The 13,238-nt window shown below is 33.2% G+C and overlaps 1 protein-coding gene across 8 annotated transcripts in view; it reads right to left on the bottom strand.

Annotated features, from left to right (window-relative positions):
• The window catches only part of GRIK2 (glutamate ionotropic receptor kainate type subunit 2), a 401,313-nt gene that overhangs the window by 237,728 nt on the left and 150,347 nt on the right, over window positions 1–13,238 (bottom strand). For all 8 annotated transcript variants that reach the window (XM_061369881.1, XM_061369874.1, XM_061369873.1 and 5 more), the window contains 3 exons: window positions 7,315–7,496; window positions 5,114–5,167; window positions 1,870–2,043 (listed from right to left, as the gene is read on the bottom strand). In XM_061369881.1, the coding sequence (XP_061225865.1) occupies window positions 1,870–2,043; window positions 5,114–5,167; window positions 7,315–7,496 (410 nt within the window). The remainder of the gene's footprint in view (window positions 1–1,869; window positions 2,044–5,113; window positions 5,168–7,314; window positions 7,497–13,238) is intronic.

Raw genomic sequence — 13,238 nt, 5'->3', positions numbered from 1 at the left:
CACTCCCATTAAGCAGGTTTATTGCTAAGATTTTTCCTAATAAGCTGTAGTCATTATCAAGCAGTAAAAATAAAACAAGTTCTCAGTTCAGACCATATCAGTTAGAGTATTCCACAACAGCACCAATATCTGTGTAGAATCTTTAATTCCTGAATGCATTTCTGACTAAATACACAACACTGAAACAAGTCAGATTTTACCAGCTTAACTTTAATTAATATGTCAATAAAATTACTTATTGTATTCTGAACACAGGAGAAAAAATATGTAATTATGTCATGATATAACTTCCTTTTACACCTATTGTTTTCTGTGTCTAATGGCCAAATTATAAAAGCTCTGTAAGCACTCAACACTTTTAAAGATTAGTAGGCCTTTAAATTGTATCTGCATATCTCAGGTTCCTAAAACTCAGGTAATCGCAGTACATTCAGGTGCTTTATCAACATAAAGAATCCCCATAAAATGTTCATCACAGGCTGCATGAATACATGGTTCCACTTGGATTTACAAAGAGAACTATTAAGGGTCCAGAAGAGAAACCCGAATATTTTTCATGAACTTCTTTGTCTTTTCCTACCCTGAGGTGAAGTAATGGCATAAAGTATGGTCTTATACATTCATCTAGCAATAACAGGTTTCTGCTTCACATCAGAAGCTTTTCCAAGAACAGCACTTTCTTTACAGCACCAAAAAAGATAAAATAAATGTGACTGGCCCACAGAACTCTATTCCAACATTTATTATTCTATTGTTTTATTTACCATGGCCCTAAGTTCTCATAAAGTAACTATCGCTACTGATCTTGGTAACTATCTGAAGGTTTGAAATCAATTATGTCTTTGATCACTGCATAAAATATACAACTACAATGAGTGATTTGACCTGTTAAAAATTTAAATTATAAAAGGTAAAAAATCAAAGAATGAAAATATTAATGCAAACAAGGAAGCATGAAATAGTGAGTTAAAATACTAATCAGCATCTAATATGTAAGCCAGATGCATGTGTCACACAAATCTGAAAGTTTGGTGGGTTCATTTGGTTATTTGTAATTATTTACAGAAAACAATGTAACTTTTAAAGTACTATACTATGGGAAGTGCAAGACACTGTATACAAGCAATTATAAGGAAAGTATTTTACTCTACAAAGGATAATTTTCTAAAAAAAAAGATGAAAAGGAAATTAGCTTCTTAAAATATTGATTGTCACTTAGTATCTAATGACTATAAAATCTTTGAAACTTGTAAGTAGAAAAATTTTGTTCAAATGATTAGCCATGTTATGTGGCTCAATTAACACAACAACTTTCTTTGAGAAACTTCGAGAAAAAAGTTTGCTATTTGTCAAATGGAACATGCAAACATTTCTAAAACAAATATTAAAAAAAAATCCAAAGAACAGTGGAACTCTGACAGCAAATATATTACAAATTGCTCAAAGTGGAAATTAGATCTTTCAACAAACTTGAAAAACTAAAGGGCTCCTAATGTAGGATATATTTAAAAATAAATCCTTTCCTGAGTTTGTAATTCTAGATTTAATTCCAAGTAATGAGCAGAAACTCACTGAAAACCTAGGAATGAAAATTTATTTGCAGGTATGTAATTGTGTCTAAATGAATTAGATATTTAAAATATGGCATTGTCACTTGGAGAAAATAAAGTAATTTTGAAAGAAAGTTAATATGATCATGTATTCAGTCTACAGATAAGCAAAAACACCACAGTTACTCTCTTACTCATGTTTATAATAATATTTGGTTTCATACCTCAAAAAAATTTAGTAACAGAAATAAAATGTTAAAAGGTTTTTTTAGCTTCACAAACATATACAAAGAAAGGAACTAAACAATGATATTCATACCGTCATAAATCCATCCAGCAGACCTGAATCAGGCTTAGGAGGTGCTTGCAAGCGCTCCATAGACCACTTTTCAATGATAGATGACACCTGGGTATTTTCCGTGTTTAGAATTCTGAATCCAGTCATATTAACACCACTATACCGATAGGGTTCCACATCCAAGGCAAACAGGTCCTGAAAAAAATGGCCATCATATAAATTCTTTAATACACTGTAATTCCCATTTCAATTGTTAGACCATCTACCTAGATGAGGGCACTGAAATTTGCAGAGTAACAATGCTATACATATAGGATGCATATATGCTAGGAAATATGCTTTGTTTGCATGGAGCCTGTGACTGTGTGCAAGGAACTGAGCTGAGCCTATAGTGGGAATAACCTGATTCAGAGCGGAAGAACAGCTTCAACTGCCTTTTTTAGGGGAAAAAAAAAACGCAAACCAAAACCCAAACCAATAAACAAATAAACAAAACAAACAAACAAAAAAAAACCAACAAACAAAAACCAACAAAAACCAAACAAACCAAAACAAAACAAATTTTCAGGAAATGCTAAATCCAGTTGAAGAACTGTATCCACTACTAGTTAAATAGATTAAATATTATTATTATTATTTGCTAAAAATACTATTATTAATTGCTACTTCTTTGGCTTACCATAGCAGACTTCAAACCATAAAATAAACAGAACAAGACTTTCCCTGTGCCTTCACTTTCTATGAAACTTGAACATGTCATTCTTTATATGATAAACTGGGGAGGAGAAGGAGGAGGGGGAAGGTATCTGGCTTTAAATTTAACCAAAATAATTTTTCACAGCTATCACTCATACTTCCAAACATGGATATATCTTTAACTAGGAATTTATCTCTGCAAGAATAAACTTTGCCAATTAATGTATTTCAATACATACATACTTGTGTCTGTACACTTAATCCCCCAACACACAAAGAGGCATATATAAACTAAAATATATAAAATTAATCAAAATTTAGATCAAGCAAGTAAAGTTGAAATTATCCTAATCCTTTGACAGAATTCTTATAAACCAGTACTTGTCTTCAGGAAACCCAGGTCTAAAATCATGTTTTCAACATGGGGAATTAAAACAGGTATGAAGTTGATGAAAAAAAAAACACACTCATGAGTCACTAGGCCTAGCTATGTCCATTATAAACAAACTTTCTGTTTCCTTTTAAATATTTTTTTTAAGTGACATAATTAAGGTTCTGCTTAAGACATTACTGTCTTGTATCATAATTTTAGTTTAATTGACCATAGGAATTTTCCACATAATTCATAGTCATTCATCTCATTCTCTTAAATTTTGCTGGCACTGTAACATATTATAAATTTCCATGGAATTGAAGTGTTAGGTTTAACACTTTTCTGAGTCCATTTTGTTTATTGGTTAGAGATGAAGAAGATTAAATACTGCGCTACAGAAAGCCAGACTACAATTCATTATTCATTGTTAACATCAATAAGCCCACAAAAATATCAGCCTGTTTTAATTACAGCTAGCAATTATAACACCATCTTCCATATATAATACTTGAGATATGCAACTATGGTATATCTTTCCTCTAAAAATTCTCTGGTTTTATTGCAAAAAAGTCAGAACCTCAGATGTAATTATTTCATCCAAACACATTAATGTTTACACTGGAATATAATAAATATACACAACAATATTATGCATATATTTTAAATACACATGGGTCAGTGTATTAATGAGCTACTGAATTAGACTCTGAATCAATGAAGATGAAAATACATGGAAGATTGCTGCTAAAACTGTGACTGGAAAAATCTACTTGACAGGACTTTCACTATGTCAGATAAGAAGTAATTAATAAATCAAACAACTGAAGTCTGACGGTAGTTCAAAAGCTACATTGCGAATCTACCATCCATTTGTGTGCAATAAATTACCTTTTCATAGCTCCAAGTCAATATAATACTTGTCTCTCCAAAAAAAAAAAAGCCAATGTTCTAATAAGGAAATAAGAATGACAGAAACCAGTGATTTTTAAACATAGCTTTTAATGTAAAAATTAAATGCCAGTGGACAGTAGACCACTCAAAAAAGCTATTTTCACCAAGAGAAAAATGAAAAGTGAAGATTTAAAAAATTCCCTGGAATCATCTAGAATCCACTTTGATAGACTGTTGAAAGAAATTCTGTTGTATGAAATCCTAAATCTGTAAGTGATAGAAAACTTGCTCTTCTAAAGTAAGACAGCTACTTGTGCAGGATATTTTGCCTTTACAGTTTCAATGAACATCACAGATTATTTTGCAATAAATTTCTACTCAATAGCTTATTTCCATGCTAATACTTTCCATGAACTTTTGTGGTTTTGAAATGAACTTTCTATCCTATCACAAAGCATATATTTCCATAAGGACTTAAACATGTATGCGACTTTAAACATAAGTCATTTCAAGCATGGTTTTACCAAGGCACATCTGTCTCGTGTTTTAAATGACTTGTAATTTAAGAACTTTAGTGAACTTCAATCTAAACATGCAAATTTGAATACAATGGAAAACAGAGAAAAGCACACACCTGTAGTTTCTAAAGTACTATTTTATCTTTTAAACTATTTCTTAAGCTGTGGTGAACATTAAAAAAAGGGACTTCGCATACATGTTATATTTTGTAAGAACATTCTCATTTTAAATGTTCATTTATTGCAAATGTTAAATCTGATGGTTCCAAGAACGGTTCCTTCCTAGTTACTTTTTCAATGGACACCAAAAATACTGCATAATTTGTGTGCCTAAAAAGTTCATGTGGATTGTTAAATAAAATGCTGGTAATATTCACATCAAATTATTCAGGAATTATATGACACGAAGAGGTACCTTGTAAAATGTTGTATTAAAAATATGGAAGATAAAAGTTTAAAATCTTCACATGCAACTATCTAAAGGAGATAAAGTATGAAATTCGTGACATAAATAATCAATTGTGAATTATATACTTAACCCTGCTTTAAAGTTAAAAACTGCAGTGCTAGAGTCAGTTGCTTGTTCAGTACTATCAGTTTCCCAGGGCTCACAGTTGAATAATAATTAAACTGTCCTGATGAGTTTTCACTGAACATAAGAAACAGAGAAAACATCTTGTACTCATACCTCGTTCCAGAGAGACCTTTTTCACTTTGTCAAGTAATATAATTAAGTAAACTAACATCTTTGTTAGATGTCATCACTATGTTTCTACAAGCCACTTACCAGTGTTGTAAAGATATAGTGATAATATTCTGTCATCATTCCCATAGCTAAAGCCTTGAAAAAATAAACAAAAGATTAATGTTTCTGAGGTCACATAATACATTTTTATCACACTTACATGGCCAATGAAAAGCTGCAAAAGAACACTATTGGGATAAGACTATAGGGTTGGAATTATACTAAAATTAGGTCAAGCAAGTCATTTCCTAGCAGTTAGAGCAGATTACTGACTATTAAAGGAATTTATGAACCAGATCTTCCGATGGAAAGAATATTATTAGACTGTTTAGTGCAGTAAATGTGAAAGAGCCTTATAGTTTTACATACTAATGGATGCATTAAGTTACCACACAAAATTTGAGTCGACAATATATTCATTCATTATTGAACCCTTCCCTTAAAAACAATAACCTAATAAGAAACAGTTTTTCTATTTTGATAAACAATACTGTGCATTTAAAAGAAGGACCCAGGCTTATATTATCCGTGTAGACATTTTTCCAGGCATGGAAGAAAATATTCTTGAGTCAAGTTTGGAACAGCAAGATACATAATACTTCAGTAAAAAGAAAGAACAAATATTCACAGCATTACACTAGAAACTCAGATATCTATCAAGTACCTTCACCTGTCTTGCTAACTATGCAGTACCACATATATTTGGATTAACTGCGCATTTTTAAATGAACAGTTAAGCATAAGAACAAATATTTGTAGATACAATTTTAAAGCTGTAAACTATGGATGTGTCATCACTCTTAAGCACATGTTCACCTGAGAATCACATCTGCATGCTCTGCACAAAAATTGCCTTAGACTAGTATGATTTATTCAATCATTTCATATCTACAGTTATTTTTACCCAATCTTGGCACTGTAAAAAGGCTACACAAGTAAACAATATCTTTTTTTTTTCCTTTCCAGGAATAATCAATGGAATTCTTTGCCAAGTTGCTACCAGATACACCTCTTTAAATCTACTGAAGGCAACAATTAATTCTCACAATACCAGAATATTTACACAAAGCAATCATCAGAGTTCTGGAGGATTTGGGAGTGTTTTTACTTCTGACATTGTCTGAAAAATTATCAGATTACCAGTCTGTAAACTGTCCAAATAAAAGTTAAAAGCTAAAACGTATTCCAAATATCAGCTGCAGGTTAGGTTTTATGATAATTTAGACAGGACTTTGACAAAAACTGCAACACTTTTCTAACAGATGCCTATACTTGTGCATTTAGATTCCCACAGTAATATTTAAAATACTCCTAAATACCTTTTAAGAAAAATGTATTTTCAAATCTTAAGCACATTTTGTTTTCAATTTAAACAATGCTAGCAAACATAATAAAAACATGAAGTCACTAAAAGCTATGCATTATAAATGTAGGATATTGTCTTGGTTTAGGTCTCCTTCCTGTCCTCCTTATTGAAAGACATAGTGCAATTAAAAACTATAGGGAAAATGGCCTCTGAGCATAAGAAATTCCCAGTCTTGGGAGCTAGCTCATAAAACTAAAGACACAGAAAGGCTTGTCTTCTATGCATATCACTGTATTGTCTTTGCATACCAATATATTGCCACCTTCTCTTGGAAGACATCACTGGAATTCTCTTCTTTATTATGAAACCAGTTAAATTTGTGATTTTGTTGTATCTCACCTACTCATCTTTCTTGAACACAGCAAAGCAAACACTTTCAGACCACCTGAACAAATGCATTCAGGTGTTTTGTAGTCCTATTAGTAGTGCAAGGAAAATACGTTTCTAAAAGGTATCTATTAGTTCTGTCCTCTCAGTAGAATTCATTAACGTGGCCTGCTGGTAACATACTATTTAAATATCACCACCTGATTAAAAGTCACAATATAGAGGCTTCAATTTGAAATAAATAAACAACAATAATAATAATCTAAGCAAGCATTTAAAATCATAATTTCTTCAAAGTACCAATTTTTCATAGTTGAAAGACTGATGTACCTTTTTCCCTATATACAAACTGATTAATCTGTTCCTTTAAAAAAACATCACGAAAGCACCTACCATTAGTGTCACCAGTAAAATTATCTCTAACATCCTTGACTGATTTTCAGTTAAGGCTCAATAAACTGGCATACAATTTCCCTGCTTGTTAAATGCTATTATTTTTATTTATTAGGAATGAAAAATATTAGGCCATCTGAAGCAAAATAAGGATTACCTGTTTCAAGATGCCTGCTGCCATTTCATGGCTGCAGTCAAATATTACATGGAATTCCCTGCCTCTTTTCATCTCCTTTAGCAATGGCTTTGCATCTTTTGTGTCAGCTGGTAACTGACGGATTTTTAGTCTCAGGTTGTATCGTGATGGAGCCTTGATGAGCTCTTGTAATCGAATAAGGCCTTAAAGAAAACATAGTTAAAAGAAAAGATTATCAATACAAGAATCTGAACTGCTAGCAGGAAAACTTACTATAAACATTCAAAGTTTCCTGAATTTTTCTCCCTTCTCAGTATGTTGCAACTAACACACAACAGATTTATTAAAAAGAAAAAGGAAAAATTAAGTATCTGCACTCCGAATATTTTCTTATCACAAGTCTTTCTCAATATTAACAGACAGAAAGCAGCCTCAGCTAGGATTACCTGAAGACAGACAAATCTTGCTTTAACATGATCATGCAACCGTGACATTCCTCTTCGAAGAATGCATAATTATTCTAATTCAATTAAAGCAATATCCCAGACTATAGTTTGTAATCAGACTAGCCAGTCTCTAATCTGTCAGGTTTACATATGAAGCTGTGTGTGAGTCACCTCAGCAGGGAAAAGCACCCTCACATAATTCATGAGAGTATTTATTTTTTTTCTTGATAATACCGGTAATAAAAAATACGCAGCAGCAAAGAGGCTGAATAAATGACTCATGCTGTTTCATTCACCTTCAATACCCTACATTTTCATTTTGGATTACTTTACTTTTACTTTGAAATTAGATGCAGCGACATTTCTCAAAAAAATATCTGATTGCTTGCATCAGTATGATAGTGTGTGGTGTGGTTTACAAGTCACTGACTGGTCTGTGACCAATATTAAATATTAGGTTTATTAACTGTACTAAAATGACAAGGTAAAACCAGGTCTCCTATTAATTAAGAATTTATTTCTGTGTTAGAAAAACAAGTGTTCTGCTAACTTACTTCTTGCACTGGCACATGCTCCATTTAATGGCAATAACAAGGGTTACTTATCATCATTATGTTTGCAGTGCACATATATAATACACCCAATTGCATAAAAATGGAAATTCTGCTTAAGATTTCACTTTAGATCCCAGGCATAAATGTAGTACTTCTAAAATCTGAAATAGCTCACTTTACAAAAATATTAACAGGTGACTAATTATTATTTAGTTATTATCTCAGGCAGCACTATCTAGTATTTAAAAAAATGGTATTTTATATTATCAATAAATATTCTTCAGATATTCTGTCAAAGCCATCTTGTTTTCATGCAATGATGCTGTTGTAATGTAATTTGGAACAACACCACAGCATAAGTAAGAAATTGTGATAACCTCCGACAGAGGATTTAATACAGCCTTTTTTCAACATACATTGTACTTTAAGTAACATAAAACTGACATATTTTAACATTGCTCTCATTTTTTGCTATGAAGATTTTAGATTGTAAAAAACATTAGCTCTAATCATTTCCAGCAGAACCATACCAGTAGAGAATGTAACTGAAAGATAAAATCAGTCTCTTCTGTTTCACCATTCCCCCTTTTTGACCCTGCAAAGGATCCACATATTTCTTCAACAGTTTCTGCTAAAATTAGCTGAAATTAGAACAGGAATTACACCTTACTATATAAAACCTTCCTAAATTAAGACTGCAGGTGTGGGGATCTGGCAGAGGATTCCGGTAGAACTCTTAGGCCCAAAGCCAGGCTGGGGAAAGACAACCTTGTTATCTGGTCAATTTAGGAGTTTTTTCTTCACTCACAGGTCTATGTCACAGACACAGTATCTCCTATTTCATCCAATTTCTCAGTAATACTCCCATCACACACATTCTCAAAAATGTGTGTATTGTTCAAACTGAGACAATTGCTACCAATAGCTAAATTATCTCCAATTTTCATTTTCTAAAAACATTTCTATAGGATCTTTATTAACAGCTAATGCACTGTAAAGAACTAAATCCAGTAATACAGTGCAGGCTGATGTTTTCCATAGAAAATTATAATGTGAATAATGTCAACTGCCTTTTGTACATAACACAACAATATAAAAATTTTGAAGTCAGAGTAAAATGTTTTAACTCAAGAGAGAGAAAAAATAATTCCACGTGTTCCAGATTATTTGTCATTGCTTGCTAAAAGTAGACAACTGAAACCTTTTGTACAGAGCAATAACTTGTAAATAATTTTAGACTTGTCCTGCTTTCTTTGCTTCATTTTGTTTTGCTTGCTCTTGAAGTGGAAAAAAACCCCATCATTAAAGAATCACAGAAACGTCCCTATATTTACTGGCAATCTTTAGTAGACACGCTGAAAGCAGAACAGATACAGAAACTGAAGTAGATTCTCATGACTGGACCTGGTCCCTAGACCTGATAAGTGCTTACTAAGACATAGAGAAGTGACAGCCAGGTTACATGTGATGTGTGAGTAATGGCAGATGTAAGCCTACATGGTTGTGAAAAGAATACTTTTCATTGCTAATTCTGATTTTTACAAAATTGCCACATTTATCTCAAATCCCATAATGACATTTACATAACATGAGTTAATGTATCTAATAGAAACTTAAATAGATTTCACACTTGATTTCTAAGAAATCTTGAATAAGTATACTTAAAAGCTATATAGTAGAAGTGTCTTTTCTAACTTACAGATCTACTGCATTTTGTTACCATTTACAGATAACCTGGGACAAATATGTGAAACTAAAGCTTTGAAAAACATAACATACCCCATAACTGTTGACTACTTTATCAAAAATAACTGACAATAACATGTCAAGAAAAATGCTACAGATTGTCCCTGTCTTTCCCGTTTTCCTTAAGACTAAGAAAAGTGAAGCAACTGGAATGTATGCACTTGCAGTCAAAAAATTTAAGACCATATTTCAAAGCAGAGTCCTTCTCAAAGACAAAGTGCTGACACTTGTTCACTTGCTCTGATATCCGTGCCCTTCCAGTTGAGAACTATAGATCACAAGAGTAGCAATTTGGGACAGGTAGTCTATCTCTGCCAGAAAAAGAAAACTGCATTATGAATACATGAGGTTAAAGCAACAGGAAGTTCTTAAACACAGCTTTATGTGGTAAGAAAAAAGATTATAATCAGTTTTGCAAAACAAGTATTGATCTTTCAATGGGAGAGCATTAAGTAAATTACAAAAGTCCACAATTTGCTCAAAAAATCACACCCATGAGACGTACAGAAAAATTGAACCTTATTTAAAGATAAACATAGCTGGTGGAAATCTGCTAAAAGAGATTGAAGATTATGAGATTCAAAACTGCACTGCTGTTTGAGTCTCAAGTGGAATCAATGATTACAAAATACACATATACTCAAAATGAGGAAAATCAGAACTATGTCTCACCCACACAGTTGTTTTTTTATAATAACATAATGACTTTTCCCTCAGGATTTTTTGTGATCTCAAATGTATTTGGCTTTTTTTGTTTTTTCCAAAGGAATCAAATTTTATTTTATTTGGGAGATAAGAAATTAATGAAATATTATAGACTATTCTTAAGTACACTCATTCAAATCTGCAGCTGGAGTTGCTAGTAGGAGACAAATAGACACTTGTTAGTATGATGGTTATGATAGTCATCTAAGAGAGGAACACCTGGGCTTTAGTCCCTGTTTTCATGTTTCTTTACTGAACCTCTTTTCAAGAACAGCAAGAGTCAAAAGGAGCTTTACTCTATCGTTCAAGTTTTGGAATCAGAATTGCTTCAGAACAAACAGCATGCCTGTGGAAGCAAACGTGAAATTAATTTCATCGTATTTGACATTAAAGTGATTAATGAGGTTCAAAACTTCTGTACAAGTACTGTACTTATTTTTAATACCTATCAGGTTAAAAGGAAATCTGTTTGTTCTTTCTTGACTACAAATTTTTCTTTCAAAATTCTCTTTACTTAGAAGACCAAAGTGCCTAATTTGTATTGATTACTCATTTTCAGGTGTTACATCAAACACCTTTGTTACACCTTTGGAGACAGGATGGACAGTTAAGATTGTTGAGGAATATTAAGATGGGATGGAAAGGAAAAAGGGAGGTTGACTTTCTCTGTAGGAAGTTCGTGAGTTCCAAAATTTTAGTAAAAAGGGTAGGATATTAAAAATTTACAAGTCCCTTTATTAGCCCCATGTCTTGCATCACTGCAAGAAGTGTTTTGTGGCCTATAGGAGCTTCTGAAGTAAATGTCTTACAATACTCTTCTGAATAAAACATCTACTGTATGGCTGACAAAAAAATACAGGGAGTGAGACAATTCAGAAGCTTCTTTCCAATCTCTGCTCTGTGTCAGAGCATTACCCAAGAAGGTGAGGTCCTCAAGAGCCTATCTTAGCTCTTCAAGAACTAAAAGAAGAAATTCCTCTTCTTTAGAAATCTTTTCATAATTGGGCTACCCCAGAGAAAGAAAAAAGTCCCACTAAAATATGAAATAGAAGATTTACAGTTGAAGGAAATAACATCTGAGTAATTAAAAACTGTCAAGGAATATATATGATAAGCATAGTGTGTGCTTGCTAGGTTACCTATGCATCTGAGAGAGAAGCGATGAGCAATAAACAAAGTACCACCCTCACTGTGAAGGCTGTACAAAATCTGTAGAGGCTACCAGAGGACCCTGAGTGTGAGAATGGGGGAAGAAAACCTGTGCATGTTCACCTCTCTAGTGTACTGACTGGAGCTCAGTGCTGGGGGAATACAGGTGTGCATGCAAACAAATAAGTATTTATGCCTTCGAAAACTGTCAGGACACGGAAATAGTAACCAGTGAGCTTTCTCAAAACATTTTAAGATAAAGCAAATCTGAGACATAAACAAATTCCAGGTGTTTCAAAACTAAGTTTTTTCTCCTGTCCTCATCAATGTGAAATAAAGTAAAAGCAACTTTAAGCTTTTACTTTGTAGTATTGTTGATCATATCATTTTAATCATTTTAATTCTAGTAATATTTACAGTTAAAATGTACTTCCATTTTTAAGATTTTAACATATATTTTTCATTGTGTTTCCAGCTACCAGCATTTATTAAGTTCAGATAATTGCACAGGGCACAAAACACGTTCCAGTCTACTAAATGACTCACTTAAGTAATCCACCAGGTCATCTGCTACAAGGAATATTTTTTCATCCTCATCCATACTTGAAAAAATCAATCCTTGCTGGCACAAATTCAACACTTTCCAGCTTGCTGGGCTCTCATGGGAATTTCAGAAAACAACCCCCCCTCCTCACTCATAAGGGCTGCTGTTTCCCATGGAGAGCACCCTGGACATGCACTCTGTGGAGCGCATGGTGTGGGCAGCTACCATGAAGATGTGTCATGGATAAGAAGTACCACTAGCACAGGTACACCACAGCTCCATGCAGGACAAAAAAAAAAAAAAAACCCAAAACAATCAGGCAGTGCTGAGCATGCTTCTCTCTGGTATTTTTTATGTGAGAGCACTGATGTTTAACATGTTGAGAAGCAGCATTTCCACATTCAGGCATTAGTGGGAACTGAGACTGAGTAAAAGCTTTCCAGGTCCAGATCACACTTCAAAAGCAGGCTCTTTCAAATATAAATCAAAGGCTGAAAGGTACCTCCATATTGTACCTAGCATTTGTGATGCCACATTTATGTTACATAAAGTGTGCAAAGAGTAGCCTAGTTTTCCTAGAAAATAAAACCCACTAAATTAATTTCCTGAGAAAAAAGACATAATCTGGGACAAACAAACATACAGAAAAGAAACCACAGACACACACACACACACACACACACACACACACACACACACAAAGAAGCAGTATTCTTTTTGCCTTTCCCTCTCTGTTATGTCTGGATGAATGTACAAGAGTTGAAATATGTTGCAGACTCTTACCTGCGTGAGGCACAAAGT

This window comes from Neopsephotus bourkii, unplaced genomic scaffold (genome assembly GCF_033783945.1).
Source record: "Neopsephotus bourkii isolate Nb327-2 ecotype Australia unplaced genomic scaffold, CSIRO-AGI_Nbou_v1 NB_1511, whole genome shotgun sequence".
NCBI lineage: Eukaryota > Metazoa > Chordata > Aves > Psittaciformes > Psittacidae > Neopsephotus > Neopsephotus bourkii.
This window is presented reverse-complemented; position numbering and strand designations above follow the sequence as displayed.